Source organism: Poecilia mexicana, unplaced genomic scaffold, assembly GCF_051168715.1.
Source record: "Poecilia mexicana isolate PSO_F unplaced genomic scaffold, ASM5116871v1 scaffold_9, whole genome shotgun sequence".
NCBI classification, from domain to species: domain Eukaryota; kingdom Metazoa; phylum Chordata; class Actinopteri; order Cyprinodontiformes; family Poeciliidae; genus Poecilia; species Poecilia mexicana.
In genome coordinates, this window is record NW_028263378.1 from 16,218,875 (window position 1) to 16,239,491 (window position 20,617).

A 20,617-nucleotide genomic window follows, 5' to 3' on the forward strand; every position below is an offset into this window, starting at 1 on the left:
TAGAAAAACATTATTTGTCTGACTAATTTTACACTTAAGGAAAATTACATTTGCTGTTGGACTTTAATTATTGTACAAATTCTGAGGAAACAAGTTGAAAGCAAGCGGCATTTTTATGTGCCGATGCTTTCAGTCAAAGAAAAGGCGAAATGAATCTTCAGCCGTCATACTTTTATTCTGCCACAGATCTGAGCAGCATCCAGTGAGGAGGAACCATCTTCATCTCTCACAAATTATGTTCACTATGGAAACGCAACATGAAGATACCAACATGCTGCGTTTCCATAGTGAAACGCAACATGTTTCATTACCTTTGGCACCTTTGAGGAGAAAGAGATGAGGAATGAAAAACTGTGGAAGGAGTTTAAAGTTTTTCTAATTGTCTATTGTTTTTACTACTCAGAAACTTTGGTTTCTGGTTACAGCTGCTCAGTTTGAAGCATCAGCAATTTTGACAGACTTACAGTCACGTTCAATAAATTAGAATATATGTCCCGATTAATCTCTTTTGTCAGATTACAAGTACCTTTACAAGCAGGTATTAAAGACACTTTTCATTAAGCTTACATGTTTGTATTCTTTTTTTTTCTTACTGATCTGATGTAATACTCATAATTTTAAATGTCATGCAAGATGAAAATTATCATAGTTATCAGAAATAAAGACTGGGAACCATCCATGTGAAATTAATCTATGAAATGAGATTCACTTGGTGATGAAGCTTATAAATAAATAGTTTTTTTATTTTAATCTATTGAATGGATCTGAACACTCACTGTGTTGTTTCTGGTGGTGCCAAGTACAACGCAGGCAACTTCACCATCAGCCACTGAAGTCGTGATATTTTGAAACTACTGATCCAAATAATCCCAAGCTCCACATGACAATTAACATGTAATAACTCAAACATCACATGGAGCCATTTTCTACTGCACCGCTTGCTTTTGCTCCACAGAGTCAGGTGTGATTACTTGGGCCACATGTCCCTCTATGAATGATCTGTTCAGCTCACTTTCCTTTTGTTCAGAGAGTGAGTCTCAGAATCAAAACACCTCAAAACGTGTTGTCCATTTCTCTCATGGCTGCATTCATCCACTGCTGGTTTAAGACTTACTCCATATTTTGGATCAACTCATCTAAATTCTCACTACTCTTCAATTTATGGTTTTGAGAGAGCCAAGACAATTTGGGGGATAAACTCTGCAGGGGATCCGGCCGCCTCCTCAGCCGGGTCAAATACCTGGATGCCATTTTGGGTTTATCCAGGGCTTCTGTTCCTGCTGTTGGCAGGCAGATTAGTAGAGGTCTGATTGTGTATTTCCATATGGCACCGGGTTTTGTTGTGGTCCCATGTTGGAGTCCAGGGGAACCACTGCGGTCAGTCGGATCCAAAAGCTGCTTACGAGTAACCAACCTGCTGCCATGGCCTCTTTCTGCCGCTGGGTGGGAGGGAGGGCTGGTGGAGGCGTTGAAAGTCAGGTGGGTGTCGCCTTTCTTTGAAATCTTATGGTTTGGCCTCTGGAGTGTGTGTCATGTTCATATATGAACCATGTTCATACACATACAGTTCTGGAAAAAAATAAGATCCCACTGCACTGAACCAGACTGAAAACCTCCTGGTTATTCCACCAAATATTGATTTCTGCTGAACTCTTCCTGAGTTAAAACATCAGTACTGTTGTTTCTAAATAAATATGAACTTGTTTTCTGTGCATTATTTGAGGTCTGAAAGCGCTGCATCATTTCTCATTTTCTGCAAATAAATGCTACATTTCTGCTTGTAATTTCTGAGACATGTCAGTCGTTCATAAGATAAATGAACAATGTTCATTTTACTCAAACATAAACCTATAAAAAGTAAAATCATAGAAACTGATAATTTTGCAGTGGTCTTTTTTTTTCCCCCCAGAGCTGTGTCCACAATTAAATTATGAGAGAATGATCATTGGAAGGACTTTGATTCATTATTGTCAAATCATGATGCCATTATTAAATAAGCTCACAGAAGTCATTTTATGATCTTGTATTCTCAAACCAAAAATCTTCTTCAATCAATCCAGACAAATGGGAAGGATATTATTTTCTCCACATCATCACATCAGAGGAAAACATTTCTAACATGCGAGCCTTAAGGACTCTATCAAAAGCACATTTTATTGTGTTGACTGTTTTTTGGCCAAATTACACATTTCTCAAGGTTATCTCAGACAGAATCAGTTCAGGTTAGAAGTTAAAAGAGACAATAAATCCTTCAGGCTCTCTGTAATTTCTGTACAGATACTCCACACATAGTTTAGTAGAACTATTCATCATTTTTACAATATTATGACAAAATATTCACACAAATTGACTAGATAGTAGGTACAATTACCTCCAGCCATGATTTCTACATTCCTAACAATAATTACAAAAAAATACTAACTCTCTTTTTTTTTTTTAAAACTCTTGTCACCATAGACTCGTAGTGCACAGGTCAGGGGACTCGTTCCCTTATTCAGTCAGTTAAAGGCAAAAAGACTCTGTGTATCTTTGTGTGCCGATCCCAGATCAGCATGTTCGCGAACAGTGAAGGAATAATGATTTGGTGTCGAAGCAGCAGCAGCAGCAGCTGAGGCAGTCCTCTGTGGCTGCAGCCGACCGCACAGTGGAGTGCAACAGGAACCAGCCCCGTCTGCCTCTGCAACCATCTTTACCCGCCTGTCAGCTGAATCCCCCCCTCCCCGCCCCGCAAAGTGAGTGGGATTCGAGTAAGAAACACCAACAAGTCGCAGGCTGAACGTTCGGTCAGTGATAAGGTGCAGATTTTTTTTGTACAATGACCGAGGGGTTACAGAGGGGCGGTGGCTGTGTGTGAGCACCAGAAAACAAGGTAAAGGTAAAACATGCACAGAGGGGAGATTTCTAAACCTCAATTCAGGCCATCTGCATTCACTCCGAGTCCAGCGGTTCGCAACCTTTTTGAGTTTCGACACCGCGGTCGACGCCTGCGATTGTTGGCACAAGTGAAAATGGTCAATGAGGAAAAAAATGCAAAAATGAAAAGGTTTTTGATTCGATGATCAGATAAACCCTCGAGTTGCACCCTCTGTTTAAATCTGACAAAATCTATTCAGGAGGCTACAGGTTCATTCACAACTTCGTCAATTCAAATCTGCATGTTTACGTACACCTAGTCATGACATTCCTTCATCACTTGTAAAAAAATACACTCTAACCACTGCACAGCTTTCTATTTTTGTTTTGATTATTAGATATAATAATAAATTATGGAGATAGTTATAAAATGGTCAGCTCCCATGTATGACTGTATATGTACAGAGTTTGACATTAAACCCCTTTTCTATTCATATTGGTTTAACGTTGGCCTGATAAAACATGGTGGATTGGGACCTCTGGAGGCCTTGAACAATATATTATTTCTACAACAATATCTCGTAGAAGTAATATATTATTTCTACAATAAAGTCATGTCTGTTTATGACAGAAATGACTTTAAAACATCTGTCATCAAAGCAGGTGTGAAACGCTCTCCAGGTGGGTAGAAACTGAAACATGTTTGGTGCAAAATATCCTCCAGCAGAATAAATTAAAACAAAAAAAGTTTCAAAGATAAGAATTGGCAAAGAGAAGAAGTGTCCGGCCCTCATTTAGTGACATAACATCAGTGAAGGTGACTGCAAACAGTTTCAACTCCAACATGTAAAAACATTTGATCTATTGTTTTCTACATTATTCTCCAGCCGCCACGGCTCTCAACTCACGAGTTGAGAAGCACAGCTCCGGTCAAGCACAGCGAAAAGTGCTTTCAAAGGTCTGAATGAAGAGTTCAGTAAATGTGAAATAAATGTTTTGACGTGGCTCTAATGTAGAACGCACTGCGTGCCACCTAAATGTTTCCACCACTCCTATATAATTTAGCTAATCACAATCACAAATGGAAAAATATCTGAAGGATCTTTGGATGACGGATCAAAGAGGCAACTTTGATTTAAAATACTTCTATAAAGTATCCTTTAAATGTCATTTTTCTCTGACTACATGAAGGGTCTCCTAAAAACAAAAACTGCATCTCTATAGTCATGAGTTAAGAGAAACACCAACTTCCACTTCAAATAAAATAGCTTTCTGGCATGTGATATATCAAATTAATTAAATAAAAAATCTATTTGTATAAAATCTGACTAACTTACTACTTTCACTTAATTATTTACTTATTTAATATATTGTAGTAGAGTTTTTTTGGCAGCCTGGCATTCATATTTTAAAAACTATTTACTTCAAAATTCAGTTTTCCTCTAATGATTTTCCTATAATTGCACTTGAGCTGTCTGATCTGCGTTTTAAACTCTGTTCAGTAGTTCAGTGTATAACATATAATCGGTCTTAGCAATATTTTTAAAACTTTTTTGTGCAAATCAACCTGATTGTAATCGTCTCCATGCAATCAGGGAGTTACTTTATGTTTTATAGTTAACTGGGATTACTGAGATTAAGGGTTTTACTGATTGACATGTGAGGACGTTTGTCTTTAAGAGGAAATACTGACGTGCGTAGTCAACACTGTTGTGTTTCAGTGTGGTTCCTGATAATTTCTTCACACCAGTAATAATCGGCATTCACGTGAAATTTCTGTCCAGCTGCTTTTAGTCTGTGGTGGAGTGAATTCTGGAAAAGTGCACTGAGTTTATTAGAGGAGCAGCAGAGAATCAGCACTGTGCAGGGAGGACTGCTGAGGGAACGCCCCATCTTCCAAGTTCAAAATGAACAAAAAACACTTTTGGAGGTAATGTGTAATCAGATATTGTGTGAATCACACTTTCTCACACTCCTATAGGTCCTTGTGGTGCTCACAAGCCGGCTTTGTTCTACGGCCCGCAGCCCAGAGGCCGGGCGGCTCCCCGTCCGGTGAGGTCGGTGTCATCCGAGACGAGCTCCTGAGCTAAAAGATTTCAGGGCACATGCTCCAGTCCTCTCTCTCCTTCGACTCCCAGTAACCTCCCTTGTACACAAAGTTTGTCTCCCCGGTGATCGAGTCCCTCCTCTGGTGAAACCACAGCGGCTGGTAGCCTTCATATTCTCTGCCTGAGGACGAAGCACAGATTTAACTTCAAAAAACTCTGTCCAGAAATCACAGAGAGGAAAAGACACACTAGCAAATAATTACTGAGGAAAACAGAAATGTGTTTAAATGAGAAGCAACCAGTGTCTGTGCACTACATTTGGGTTAGCTCCAAATGTGGACCAAGCTGCAACAAGTTTGAATGAAGATTTTAAGGAGCAAATGGTCAAACAAAAAAAAATAATATCAGAGAAAAATAAATAAATAAATAACATAGTCATTGCATATCTTGGAAAGGAGGAGAAACTGCAGCTTTTTGATGCGTGAGTTGTATTTTTTTTTTGACAAATATATCTAAAATAAGCTCAGCATTTGTTTTTCCAAATTGTGCATCAATAGCCTACTCAAAAGAAGTCCCAACCCTCTTCCACTTCTTTTTTTTTTTTAATAACTTCTAAGTACTTTACTGAGTTTTTTTTTTTTTTTTTTTGTGGATCAAAACAAACTAGTGCTTTGTTCCAAAGTTCAAAGTAACTGATAGGTTCTACATTTTATAACAAATGAAAATGGAAATCAGCCGCTTCAAACCTCTGCAAACTTTTACCATTTGAGCTGTCTGGTGGGTTCCTTCGTTTTAAGCTTTCCTACTTTTATTCAAGTGTATAAGAGTAAAGAAATGAAAAGTAAATACAGAAAAAAATCAAGAAAACCTTGCATCCTCTTCCTTCCTGAGCACAGGCATGGGCTTCTACGCATTGCTAAAAGTACACTGCAGGTTCTAGTTGTAATGTGGAAAAATCTGAAAGGATTCAAGGGGTATGAATGCTTTTGCAAGGTTCTGTACTCATGTTTAAGTCGGCACGTATCTTAGGCCAGTTCTGAATGAAAATGCACACGTATGCAGGAAAAAGTCATGTGTTTTCCTGAGCTGTTATTTCAAGAAGTCGACATGAGAAGAGTATCATGCAGATCCAGAGGCAGAGCACACAGAGGACACACAAAATGATGGAGAGAGAGAGAGTGTGTGTGGGATGCACAAAAGAGGGGCACAGGACGACCCCCACTCACCAGAGTCATAATCACACTCTGACCATCAACAGAGGGAGGAAAAGAAAGACAAGTCATGGGTACATTGAATAAAAACCTGCATTTGTCCAACAGGGACAGTCTAGATGAATTGTTCCAGGTCTGGGTTAGGGAAATTCACCCTCAAACATTTACTTTTCATCTCTTCATTTAAACATTTTAAAATAAGTTTTACATCCAAACAGGCTTCTGACCAAAGAAAAAACACAAAAACAGCTGCTAATTGAAGCGCTCACTTCCTTCGAAAACTAAACTCCTCGCTATATAAGATGTACCTTCATCCAGCGCATCTGTAGCCTCTGCTTCCCTCCGTCGTCTCACAGCTCTCTGTTTCTCTTCCAGCCTCTGTTTTTCACTGTTCGCCTCGTCCCACCGGCCTTCCTCCATCAGCCTCTGGTCGGGTCTCAGCCGGCTGTCGGTCAGCGCCACCCCGTCCTCCGGCTCGTTCAGCACCAGAGCCAGAGAAGAGAAGTAGTACATGTTCTCAGCGTTTTCCCTGACGGAGTGAGAGGAAATTGGCCGGAGTCACATTGCGATGTTTTACATTCAGCAGTATTGATTGGACGTCGCAGCCCTTTTCTCAACAGCTATGACTCATAAGTAGCAGTCGTCTGATTTGTGGAGCAGAGGCTTACGGTAGAGGGTATTTCTTCCACAGGAGTTTGGGGGGTAAGGTCTGATAGACTGTCTTCTGCTTTCCTTCCGACCCGCTGCTCCCTTCGCTGCTCTGAATGATCTTTGCACTTTCCATTTTTTCATCCCATGTACCAGAGAGGATGTAATGAGCCTGGCCTTCACTGTCTGCTACCACACCTGTTACCTGGGGGTGAGACAGTATCATGTACATCGTTAGAAATGTCAACGCACACTACTGAAACTTTAGGAGATTATTGCAAAACTCTACCAAACGTAAGCATGGCCATAAAAATACTGTCCAAACTTTAAAGAGGCTTAATTGATTTAACATGTAATGTTAAAAAATAAATCCCAGGCTGCAATATACATGCTTCGTACATACAGCACCTTCCAGAGTAAGTACTTGCAACTATAGCTGCAAGTCTTCAGAAGTACTCTCTACCAACTTTGCACAAGACTGTAATTTGTGCCCATTTTTCTTTGCATAAAATCTGAAGTCCTGGACAAACAACACATGACCAGACTTTGATCTGAACCTAAAGTGTTTTAGCTAAGTATCTGCAACCTCCAACAGGAAGATTAGCCCGTATTTAAAACCATGTTTTCTCAAAGTCTGACCAGTTTCATGTTCACACTGAAGAAAAGCATTCCCACAGCATGACGCCTTGTTTCTTTATGCCACTCTTTCATAACTTCCAAATTTCAGGCATTCATTGAGATTGGTTGTTGCGACGTCACAAAATGTAAAAAGGCTTTCTAGTGAAAGCCTTTTTCACTTAAAGGCTTGTAAATTTGTACAATTTGCACTGTACAAATTTACCTCTAACTGTTTGATTACAACTATAAGCAAAGTGTGTAACTTTAACCCTTTACCTTTCGTGGGACATCCCTGGAGAAATAACTGTAAGGTATAAACTTCAGCTGGCACGTCTCCTTTGTCGTGTTATTGATGATTTCAATGTCTCCTGACTGAGTGAACACATACGGAACATTATTAATGAGGAAAACACTCGCACCATGACTAAACAACAAATTTTCCTCTGTGGGTAATCATCAGCTTGAAAATGTGATGACTCATGATGCATTACTCTCTGCTCTGTTTCAGAGAGTCCAAAAGGACCCGTTCAGTCTTCTCTATTAATCAGCTTGATGCTATAGTGCACACATAAGTGTTCATAATGCACTTCCAATAAACAAGAAAATATTTAATTAACCATCAGCAATAATTACAATAGAGAATTTGCTGTTTTTAAATCTGCTGCCATCCTTTTTCTCCATCTTCCTAGTTAGACTCATGAATACATGTCTAACGTGGGTCTAAAGGTAAAGAAAAACAACCCAGTTACTTATATTACTTATGTTGTTGACCTAAGTTTATGTGAGGGGTGTAAACACAAGAAATATTACTTTTGCCATGACCCCACATTCTTGTTTAATTGTTTTTCTTTTCTGATGACCTGCATATCTAGACTTCAAAGCTCTTTACAGAGTCTATTAGTGCCTCAGCGTGTTTAAATAATTAACAGCTAAAGTAAACAAAAACTAGGTCATGCTGCTGTTAGATGGGGCGCTAGCATTTGGCATGCCGAGGTGAGTGAAGCTCAATTAATGCAGACAGACCATCACCTATTAGTAGCTTGAGCTCTAAAACACAAGATTTGATGAGGCAAATCAAAAGTCAAAGACAAAACTATGTTCTCTTTTAGATAAGAAATTAAAGAATGAAGTCTGGAAATTCAAAACCATATCCACACTCATTTTCCCCATCCTTATTTGGAAGATTCCAGATTTTTCATACTCCATGGCCGCCCGTTTTCATAATCTGTGGGTGAGCTCATAATCCTGGCAGCTTCAGTCTTGCTGTGTAGACGTGTAGAACGACTGAACTGCTACTGCAGCAGTATGCCGTACCAGTCTGCTTTGGGCCAATTAAGACTTGACCTATAACAGCTTGCTGCATTTGCATGGGCAGCTGGCCTCCTACAGGACTATCCTCTTTCAACAGAGTCTGTTGGAAGATTGTATGTGTACTTAAAGGGCAAATAGTGTCAAATTTGACAGCATAATTAATACCATAAGTGTTATTCAGGCCTCAGTGCAGAAACAATGTTCCTCTGCACTGAGACTGCAGATGGCTAAAGCATCTGTCCCATAAAAAGTATTCAAGATGTTTAATCTTGAATACTTCAGACCCAGAATAAAGTATTCTGGGTCTGAAGGACACAACAGGGCATAGGTAGCTTCCTGTAAGAGCTGTGGGAGGCCACTAAAGTAAAAGGTCTGAAATGTCTCCACAACCCAGATCCAGCAGCAAACCTATGGATAAATTAAAACTCATTATCAAAGTCATCATAGTTACCATGTCTAGTTTTATTTATTTAGCTGCTTAACTGATCGGGCTTCCTGACAACGCTTTGTAGTTTAATATTTAAGTTGCTGACTTATCTTTTTCAGCAGCAGATGGCAGCAAAAACACGTGATTAAAAGCAAGACAACACACATTGCCAAGACATTCAGGCTTTTGAAAGCCTTTAGAAATACTGAGAATGCATAAATATTTCCTGTCACAATCTCCTTTATGCTTTTCTCCAAGGTTGCAGACATATAAAAAGACACTAACAGAGAGAGCAATGTCCTACAAGATAGCAAAAAAAAAAAAAAAAAAAAAAAAAACTTAATTAAATCAGGGGAAGGAAAAGAAATGGACCCAAAGTCAAATGTCATGCATGTGAATCTGGGCCCTCTAAAAATGTTTTTCAGGCTGTTAATAAAGGTCAACGTTTAAAATTAATCCATGTTTCACTGTCTGGTACTCTGCACCACATACATTTGCAAAATAATAATAATAATAATAATAATAATAATAATAATAATAATAATAATAATAATAATAATAAAAAACAGGATAGATTTGAAGGTCATGTACTGCAGAGAAACGACTCGTTCACAAAGAGAGGAGCTCAATAACCTGGTCAATCCACAGTCTCCCCACAATGATGTTGTGCACCGTGGATGTGACCTTTCGCCACACGTAGTGGTTCCCGCTGGCGTGGAAATGCAGGTGAATGGCACCTGGGGACACAAAAGGACAAAGTAATATTACAGGAAGGAATAACTACAATAGCATTATTAAGCTTCCTGCTGTCATAAAAGGTGAAATGAAGACTATAGGATTGGATTTGTGATTCAAAAACCATTTTTTCTAGTATTTATTGCTCTGTGCAGAATCACTTTTATCTACTTCCACTAAGACATAACCCCAGCATATTTATGACATCCATTTCACGAGAAATGATTCCCATTATTTTTCTTTTTATCACATGGAAGCTGTCCAACACCAAGTGAGAAAAGTCAGGCAGATGCATCACTAGGCTGATTCAAAACCAAACAAATCTTTTTTCTATTTATCTGAACCAACAAACCTCTTTGTCTTCCTAAGCAATATAGATAATATATTCTACTTTGGTTTTATTTTTGCAGATGAAACTCTAATTTATACAAACAGGTCTGTTGTTTACATTGTTTGTGCTAATGCTACTAAACAACCCTAGAATTAAAAAAAAAGTTTTTTTGACACAAAAAATTCATTTCTATTACCCAATCCTAAAACTCTAATGCAAATCTACGTGCAGTCTGATTGGAACAGATTCCTGAGCTCGTACGTTTCTCACCAAATCCATAACAACCGTTTTAGCAGACAGGGAAATGTCTTACCCAGAGGCATAATGGAGAGGTATTTGCCACGGAACTTGCTGGCAATGGTGATTTCCTGCCTCAAGGTCCAGCCTCTTTGGGAAATCACGTGATGTGCAGCTGCAGGCGGGTGATGGCTCACCTGAGCAGAAACAAGGACATAAAGGCTAAAGGACAAAGAATGAAATCACTTCATGCTATTTTAAAATACATCCACCCGTTTGAAAAATAGGACCTGACACCAGTTTATGGGTCAAATGCGCATAAGCACTTTGGGAAATGTGTAAACACGTTTTGTCCTGTAGCTGTTACCTGCTCACACAGTGAGCGGTAGCCAAATTCCTCCAGGCGGTCGAGCTCGTAGGTCTCTCCCAGGAGGGGGTTGAAGGGCTTGGCTGTCCGGTGGATGGTGGTGGAGTACGAGGAAACGGAAAAGGCCGCAACGAGGCACATCTGCTCCAGGGAAGACTCGCAGCGCGCCGCCTTGTCTAGAAGCTCGTGATACTCCAGGTCCTCGGTGAGACGTTGCAGCATCGACAGGGGCTCGTTAAAGTTCACCTGTTGGAGAATCACAATTATGTATAAAATATGTATAATTTTCCTTCCGCTTTGCAAATGCATGCTATTTTATGTTGGTCTATCACACAGAATTAAAATGAAATAATTTAAAGATTGTGGCTCTATTTTGACAAAAGGTGTCTGAATATTTTACATTGCAACATATGTCTCAGACTTACAGGCATCGGGATTTTAGAGAGCTCCTTGCCGATGCAGTTCTTCATGATGCTCCATAAATTTAGGGAATAATTGGGCTTGTCTGGGATTTGGGTCCGGTGTTGCCTGCGTCGCATCAGCCCCTTCGCTGACACATCATTACAGATCGGAGACATCTGGGATGGAGAGAACAAATAGGAGTGGACCCAAAAGTTTCAGAAAAATGCTTCCAGTCCCCACGAAGGGGCTTCCAACACGTCACTAGACTGTGACTCAAATGAGGAAATTTAAAACAGACTAGAAAAACAAAACAAAAAACTAAACAGATCTTTGACTTATTAAAATTTAATGCAATGATGAAACCATACATCTGTGGCAAGACAGGGCTGACGACATGATGGCAGGAAACACTGCAATAAGCTGTGTGTGTGCGTGTAAGCGTTTGTGTGTGTGTGAAAGACTCTGTGAGAACAGCAAGTGTAAATGTTATACAAGTAAATCGATGAAGTGTCAGCCCTTCAGAGCCACAAATGGATCTATACTGAGAGCACAAGAGTCAGCAGCATTTTCAAATGTCAGACATATTATTCATTCTTGTTAGAAGGACAGACACTTACATGGTCTTCCTGGTTCCAGTCGCTGGCCTGGCCTCCAATTGCTCCACTTAAATTACTCTGAGATCGCCTGGAATAAAAATAACATTTTCTGCATGAACAAACAAATAGATGATCTGCATGAACAAACAAATAGATGATCTGCATGAACAAACAAATAGATGAATAAAAGTGCCTATGAAATTCACAGAAAATAAATGAAATTGCAGAGTAGAAACGAAGCTCTCCAAAAGCAATACAGATTCTTAATGGTGTTTCTGGAATAGAGGAATACACCAATCCACCACAACAAAACAACAGCTGAAAGGTGACTTAAATTGCACAGATCTGGCAGTGGAAATGAAATGCTCTATTAGGAAGTCCTGGGTTGTGGCAGCATGCGGGTTTTACTTTGATATATCAGCCGGCTACACCCTCACAGACTGAGCATAACACAGTCAATCCCTGAGACAGCTGCAAAAACTACGGAGGACCCCGAGAATAGAAGGTGGAGGATTAGAACATGCAGACATCCTCCTATAAAAGACAGACTGTCCAAAACACAGATTCTGTCTACTGCTGACTGTCTCTACTCTGACAAGATAGCTGGTTCATTTTTTGAGAAGAATTATAAATGACATTTTAAGAGCAAACAAAAGCAAAATCAATGAGTAAAGGACACAAAAACTTTGACTTATTGAACAAAGATAAAGGCAAAATTAAAGTTTGCATTAAATTCAGGTAAACCTCCAAACTCCCTGGATATTTACAAAAAAATGGATAACCCTAAAATAAAAAAGACATCTTTTGCTGACTCCTATGAATATTATTTCTTTTTTTTTTTTTTTTTTTTGCTTTTGTCACTTCAATACAATTCATTTCTTTTTCCAAGGACAAAAACTGCATGGAGACTGACTTGTGTTGCGCGTTTTCACTGGCAGTCACTGTTATGAACTCAGTGGAGTCATCCATGGCATCAAAGTACTCAGAATCCTCATCTTCGTCACTTGCGTCTTCTTTGCTCACCCTTTCACTCCCTGCAGTTAAAGTTAAATATGTCAGACTTTACAGACATCAGAGTCAAAATACTTAATAAGGCTGAATTTGTATTCTGCAAAATTCAGGAGCAATGACCATGAAATCATTCACCCATGGTGATTAATCAAGGAATAACAAGATAAGTAAAATTACCAATGTTCCTGCTGCATAAGTAGCCTGAGTGATGCAATTTCTGAGTGTGCTTTGCATGATCAGCATCTGACACAAAGTCTGTTTATGAAAAGACTGCATCCAGAGGGAAAAAACACTCGCAATCTATGCTTACAGACACCACAGATATTAATTTAAGTTGTGAAATCTAGAAAGATATAAATAGTTTGGTTTTTCTTCTGACTACTTTCTGTGCTCATCTTTCCAGTCATCTGTTTATTTCAAAGGAAAAAAAGCCCAGACGAACAAAGCTGCTGGTCTGTTTTCATTTGTAACTTCTGTGAATGACTGAAAAAGTAGAAGCAGGTTTAATTTTTCTCATTTTCTACTGAAAATGCTTGAACACAGCAGTCACTAAAACTGAGCCAAATCACTACTTCCTACATAGTGCTAAGTTGATAAGGTACTCCTGAACTCAACTCTAAGTAATCATTTTTCCTTGGGGAACGCAAACACATATTCTATCACCTATAGGGAGTATCTAAAAACAAGCGAAATGTGAGTTTATGGGACTATTGAGAGCTTTTGTAAAGATAAATTTTGGCTCAACAGTTTTTGGATAAACAGACCAGTGGATAAATATTTTTAGATAATGTAATCACCACCTCTAACTTCTCCATCTCCCAATCTAAACCATCTGACACAACTTAAAGTTTTCTTCCTACACATGAGGATTCTCTGTAATATCCAGCCTCGGGCTGCACATGACTTTTAGCCAGTGAAATCAGGAAATCACGCGAGGAAATAATAGACACTTGGTCTCACTCTGACTGGTGGTTGGGGCACTGGGTGTGCTGGAAGCATGCGTGGGTGCTTCTCTCCACGCTCGCTCAAGGCTGTTGTGCTGCTTGGCGAGCTGCTCGATCGTCTCCTCTAGGTGGGTACGCTGCTCTCGCTCGTGTTGCAGCGCCCGCTGCAGTCTTCTGCTGTGAGTCTCAGCTAGGTCCAAAAAGTCTCGACATGCCTTAGGGAGATATGAACATGGGAATGATTACATAGCTATAGCTAAAATGTCTAATATACTCTGAAAGTGTGCAGGATACAGATTCTCAGTTAAAACAACAAAAAGTGTTTTCAAAAAAATCATAAAAGTCTAGAATGACCTTTAGCCAAAGTAAGAACTAAGAGCAAAACAACCCTACAGACAATCACTGTAATCAAAGTTCTTTAACAGCACTAGTTGTTAATAAGTTAACTAGATGTGTGGAAGGCAGTTACAGACTCGCCTTGCTGTGTCGAATGCACCTCTGAGCAAACAGCGTGTGCTGATGAGCTGCAGTTAAAACCACCGAGGGCACAGCAGAGGCCTTTCTATTGGCCGGCCGAGCCAAAAGGGGGCGTCGTTGCTGCTCTGATTTTATTGCTGGAAGGAGGTTACTTCAGATCAGATATTTATTACATGTCAGCAATTGTTGGCTCTGCATCAGGATTTTCTCAGCCTTCCTCATATTAGGCCTAAAGGTCATTGAACCTGAATGACATATCTCAGTCAACTTCATACTCTGAGACATGCCTTGTGACGGTCACAGAGGGTTTAGTAGAAGGACAGAGCTAAAGAATAATGATCTAAAAGTGCTGCGTTGCATTTTACCTCTGCCTTTTTGTCCAGACTCGTGAAACAGGGTTTTTCTTTTTTGCCAAGCTGAATATCTAATCACATGATTGCATTTGGTTTTTTGGTCAATGCCACAAATGTGTTACTATTTCTGCAGAATGTGCAGAACTGCTGATGTTTGAGCCTAATCACTTTTATAAATGTGGAGAAAAGGCACCACATTGAAGACTAAGAAATGACATAATATAAACACGAGCCTACAATGTTTTGAAAAACTTTATCACTCATCTGTTAGTTGCAGTTAGAAGTTATTTAATAGTAGAATGCGTAAAGGTAAGTGTTAGAGTTTAGAAAAAAAGACAGAAAATATTGTTCTAATACACCGTTGTAAAATTAAGAATGAAGAAAAATGAATCACAATTTAAAAAATAAATACAATTCATTTGTCTTGCTCAATATTTCTCAAAATATAGATATTTTAATGCACACCAAGATTGAAAAAAGTACAAAAATCAGCAAATTCATACAATCAAAAGTTTTACAGTACACTGAAGGGATGTTGTTTGAGTTAACAAATGTATTGATGTAATAAAGCGTTATGACATTTAAGACTATACTGAAAAAAAAAATATATATATATTTTTAATTTAAACTATTATGTTAATTTCCAGCATCATAAAGGACAAATATGGTTTGTCACTGACATTTATGCCAACAAACTCTCATCCAACACATTCTGTTAGTTTTTACTTAAAAAATAAAAGCACTTTTCTGAAAATATTTTCTGTCATTTGTATTTTTTAAGAATAGAAAGGAGGAAAAAACAAGATGCATTAAAAAAAAATCAGATCAGGTATGACAAAAAAAATCAGATTTTAACTAAGCTTTTAAAATGACAAGACAATGATCGTGTTGCTTAAATTCTTAAAACAAAAAGAAATATACTTTCTGAACAGACTAAATAAAAATCTCCAAATATTTCAGAAACGAGACAGACAAGACAGAATATGAGGTTTCCTCGTGGAAACGATAATAAGCCTCTTACCTTCAGCAATCTTGCTTTAATGCCAAGAGATCATTGCTGAGCTTAAATGTTAGGCCTATGTGTGACGTATGAATCAACTTCCTCTGGCAGAAGCATGATATGAAACTCAAAGCAAACTCTAAGATGTTTGAAAGTTCCACTTTTTAAATGCTGACTCCTCAGTACGATCACAGACTACATGTGACTTGTGGTGTGTTGATGAATAGAGAATCAGTAACATCAGTCTAACACAGCGAAGGGAGATGCAGGAAAGATTTAACATCATTATCAATAATAACAATAATCAGTCTTAGATTAAACTGCCCAGTTTATGTAACCAAGTCATTTCACAAAGGCTAAACTGAACCTGTTCTCTGAAATTTGCATAACTCATTCAGTTTGTCTAAAGATTAAATTTGCTTTGAACTGAAACTGTAACATTACACTGAGCAGACACAAAATAAACTGAGTTAACCTTTTACGTGATTAAACGATGATAACCCCAAAGAGGCATGCTCTGAAATCCATACATGCACCAAGAGGACGATCCGTCACTAGAGCCACAAACGGCACATATGAGAAGTTAGGTCAAGGTTGACTGACCTAAATTCAAACCTCCTCAGGCTGAAGTAAAAGATGGAATATCGTTAGTTTATAAAACGAAACAAAAAGTTAAGCTGAACAATCCAAAACAATTTATGATTTACTCCGTTTTCTTATGAGACAACAAAAGCGACTTATTTCATAAACATCCAGGCTTTAAAATTAGTGTAGGATTAATTTAATAAGTTTGGTTAAAATCTCATGACATTAGAAATTTTACTCTACAACCTCAGAGTGAAGATGGAGCCAAAATGCCCCAGGTAGTTTAAAAACTAAATATATACACGCATAATGAAAATTCTGCCCAGAGCAGAAGAACAGTAAAGTACTTGCAGCAATGATGATTGTATGATATATTAAAATCAATCAACCTTGAAAACTCTCTATCATTTTACTTTGGATACAAAATTATGTAATGAAAATTTAACAGTATCTTCCAACAGATTATCTAATCTAAATTTAGTAATTTAATCCAATTTGAATGATTCCATTTTTATATTTCTAAAAAAACAAAAACAAAAGGGCGACACTAAAAGTCAGGATAGCATCACTGAAATGGAAGCACATAATTTAATGCTATGAACCTCCAATTTAATATGGCTTGACTATCACCTAATCATAATTTATATCTACATTACTTGGAAGCAGCACTCCTGAACAAAAGACGCCACTGAATCAAGTCGACTCTGAAAGCTATTTTCTGCTTCTCTAATCAGGATGTCCTTGGGAGCAAAGCAGCCGCTCCATAAAAACCTTTCTGTGTTTAACACATGAATCGATTGGTCAATCGATCCAACACATTGCACCCCTGAGGTCAGTAGGTGTGGGTGAGAGTGTTTTCCGTAAGAAAACTGTTTTATGCTAAGAAGTAAAACTGCTAACTGTTATTCTGCAGAGAATAAAATGAAAACATTTCTAAAGTGTTTGCAAAACTAATACGTTCCTCTTTAACTTTTTCAAGTTTGTGTTTTGTGAAAGTGTCACGTTACAACCACAGACTATACTGTGTGTTCTGCTGATTTTATCTGACAGACAAACACAGAGTTCATTAATATGAAGTGAAAGGAAAATTACACAACTTTCCTTGTTTAACTATTAAAAACCTTGAAAGTCTGTCGGCTTCCTCTGAGTTTTGTATACTTGGACAATCATGTTTTTGCCCATTGTTCTTGGTAAATTAACTCAATCCTGGTCACTTTAAATGGCGACCATGTGTGAATGTCAATTTTCAAGACTTGCCTCAGTTTCTTAATTAGAAGGAGATCTGGACTTTAACTAGTCCATTCTGACACATAAATATTGATCAATCTAAACCAGTCTATTGCAGCTCTGGCTGTATGTTCAGGTTTATTTGTTTGTTGTTTTTTTCCCTCTATTTAGCTGAATAATTCATCACATTAACTCTGATCAGCTTTTAGGTCCCTTATAAAGAAAAGCACCCCACACCATGATGCTGCCACCACTATGTTCCACCTTGGTGATGGTGACCTCTGTGATGTACACTGTGTTTTATTTTCTATCCCACACATCGTTTTGCAAGACCATAAAGTTCAGTTTTAGTCTCATTTGACCAAAGTCTTATGGATCTTAATTATAGGTACCACCATAAAGGTTGCATTGCTTTTCTCTATTGTTGAATGAAGACTAAACTGAATTAAACATTGAACCACTGTTTTCATACTATTATTTATGCAAAAAAATATGCAAAAATCATTTCATAGCTATGTGAAATTTAATTTTACAAACTTGAAGTTTGTATTTATAACATGACAACATCAGAAGACATTCAAGGAGTATGAATATTTGCAAGACACTGTATCTTAGGAGTCCAAAATGTACCTCCCTTCAAATTATTTGTGCTCACAGGTAGACACTATTATTTAAAATACATTCACAGCAGCTCAGTTTGTAATACATATAAAAAGTTGAAAGATAGGTAGACAGTTATTACTAAGATCCAGAGACCAAACCCACATAAAAAAGCAGAAAAGAAAAAAAAAAAAAAGAACAAACCTTGTATTACTCTTTGCTCGCTACAGTCCGTTTAGTCAAGCAGGTTCTGAGATTTCTCTACAAGCTGGTGTCGGGAGTTTGAGAAATGTTGGGGGGCCAGAGCTATTTTTGTCACCCATACTGCATATCATATTTAGTGTTGCTCCTTTGGGACGTCAACCCCTTGCTCATCCACCACTGACAAAACTATGGTAACATTACAGGTTGTAAAACATGGAAGAAACCAGTGAAGTACGTTTGTGTCTTGAAAAAAAAAAACAATTTACAAATGCATAACTTAGACAAACAGACTGTGGTTGCATAAAACCAGTTAAATAAAAGGGGCAATAGATGTGGTTGTGTTTTAGCAGCTTAAATCTGATCTGCTGGGGTGTAAATGTGCCTGTCTAAACATGCAGGCCGCAGCAGGGTGGCTGTGGGACCATCTAATCTCTCATCACTTACTACCCAGGATATCATGGATGACTGGTATTCCTGTCACATTGATCCCTCTGCAGCATGCAGGACACAGACCACTGAAGGCATACTGCTGGTGCATCTTTTAGCTGCAAAGTCTGGAGTACTTACATTGATCATAGCATTGGAAGTGATGCGGAAAAGGGTGGCTCTCTCGTTAACTGCCTTGATCTTTTCCCCTCCCTCCAATGGGACTTTCAGTCCTTCCAGTTCACTGAGGGAACGCTGCAGGGCGGCTCCATGCTTGGCGATTAGGTCGTTACAAGTGCTGAGGTCATCAAGCTTGCTGACAAGTATCTTCAAGGTACCCTGGATCTCGCTGCGGTCCGACTGCGTTGTAGGCTCCTCATCTCCTGAGTCATCTGGAAGGGAGAAGTCACATAAAAAAATTGCTCAACAAAGATAAATTATGTATTAAGATTTTTACCCAGGAGCGTTTTTCTATGGAGTACCCACACAGCATTGATAAACATGCACAAAACCTCATTAAGAAGTGACACATCCCATTAGAGATGCATGAACTTGACTTGTAGATACATAAATTAATGTCCAGTTTTCAGCACTAAATAAAGCTCACCATTTGAGATCTGGCAGAAAGCTTATTGGAGGCATATAGAAATAGAAACAGTTGTGATGTCAAATGATAAAGATGCCATCACACATTTTTCTTTTCTACTAAAAAAAACATCGAAAAAAAGATGGGGACAAGGCATTCAAGAATTGTGGAGGAAAACACCCAAGGCTGAACTACACTGTTCCAGTTTAAGCCCCGTTTTACATCCATATAAAACACTTTGCAAGAAAAACAATACAGATAACCAGAGAACATAGGAGAAATAAGATCCAGATCTATGAACAACTTTGTTGATGAAGTCACTAACAAACCTTTCGAAACGGGGAAGAAACTCACTGAAATTAAAATCTAATGCATGAAACTGCTTTTATTGAGGTTGCAAAGAATTGCTTAAGTGCAAAATAGGTAGGATACTAATATCATACCAAAAATCTACATATTGACAATATATTTGGCAAATTCAGAGGACTGACAGTACATCACATCTGATGCATATTTTTGGTGGTCAAGATACTAAAGAAGCTCACAGAGAGAGAAGGCGGCATTGTGGAATGGTTAAGAAAGTAAGAAAACTGTTTGCAAACCATAATCAATATCATCATTGTGACTTTTCTCAATAGCATCTAAATGGTTTTCCTGAAATGAAGTATCTTCACTGACTTTGGAAATGTTGGCAGCTTTTTAAAGAACTCATAATAGAGATATCGTCTTCAGATCTCCTTTTTGTAGAATGAAACTGCCCTGGTAAACATAAGCATCCAGCTTCTTCTATGCTTCAAATGCCACAACAAACATGCAAAAAAAAAAAAAAAAAAAAAAGTAAATATGGTAGCTGAAGGTTTACATTACTTCACTGGATTCAAATTTGAGCAGCAGCTTGTTTGAGTGTCCAAAAACAAAAAAAAGCAACCAACACCAAAAGACACATGTGTACATTCACTCATAAATCTTATGAGTTCATAAAATTTTCAGCATCTACAACTAAACAGAAATGTGAACATTAAAATATGTTGGACCATGCACAAGCAGAGTCCTGCAGATGTATAGAGACAACTGTAATCCCAATAGCAAAAACATGTTGGTGGCAACATCACAATGTGGAAATGCTTGTCTTCAGCAGGGAAGAGGTCGCACCTAATGAAAAGACAGATAACAGGAAAATCAGACAGTCCTGGAATAAAACCTGTTCCAGGACTGAGAACAGGTTGAGAGACTAGAAACAGGAGCAGAGGTTCACCTACCAGCAGAACAACAACAACAACTCCAAAGCCAGAAACTCCAACAGAATTAAATGAATTTGAATCAATGGTCTTCATATGACAATAGGTGAAAAGGTTTGCAACATTGCATGGGTTTGACTGCATGCCACTAGTCATGTTTGAGGAGGAGCAGCTGAAATAGT

General features: G+C 38.4%; 1 protein-coding gene across 2 annotated transcripts in view; it reads right to left on the minus strand.

The window, feature by feature from the left end:
* Positions 1 to 2,008: 2,008 nt before the first annotated feature.
* osbp2b (oxysterol binding protein 2b) overlaps positions 2,009 to 20,617 on the minus strand; it is a 48,683-nt gene continuing 30,074 nt past the window's right edge. Inside the window, exons 4-16 of one of the 2 annotated variants that reach the window (XM_088008865.1) lie at positions 18,753 to 19,003; positions 13,756 to 13,954; positions 12,973 to 13,050; positions 12,698 to 12,818; positions 11,806 to 11,872; positions 11,212 to 11,364; positions 10,787 to 11,032; positions 10,496 to 10,616; positions 9,750 to 9,853; positions 7,655 to 7,750; positions 6,781 to 6,965; positions 6,421 to 6,641; positions 2,009 to 5,082 (exon numbers count right to left, since the gene is read on the minus strand). In XM_088008865.1, the coding sequence (XP_087864991.1) occupies positions 4,940 to 5,082; positions 6,421 to 6,641; positions 6,781 to 6,965; positions 7,655 to 7,750; positions 9,750 to 9,853; positions 10,496 to 10,616; positions 10,787 to 11,032; positions 11,212 to 11,364; positions 11,806 to 11,872; positions 12,698 to 12,818; positions 12,973 to 13,050; positions 13,756 to 13,954; positions 18,753 to 19,003 (1,985 nt within the window). In that variant the 3' untranslated portion in view covers positions 2,009 to 4,939. The remainder of the gene's footprint in view (positions 5,083 to 6,420; positions 6,642 to 6,780; positions 6,966 to 7,654; positions 7,751 to 9,749; positions 9,854 to 10,495; positions 10,617 to 10,786; positions 11,033 to 11,211; positions 11,365 to 11,805; positions 11,873 to 12,697; positions 12,819 to 12,972; positions 13,051 to 13,755; positions 13,955 to 18,752; positions 19,004 to 20,617) is intronic. The other variant, XM_015007908.2, reaches the window with a different exon arrangement.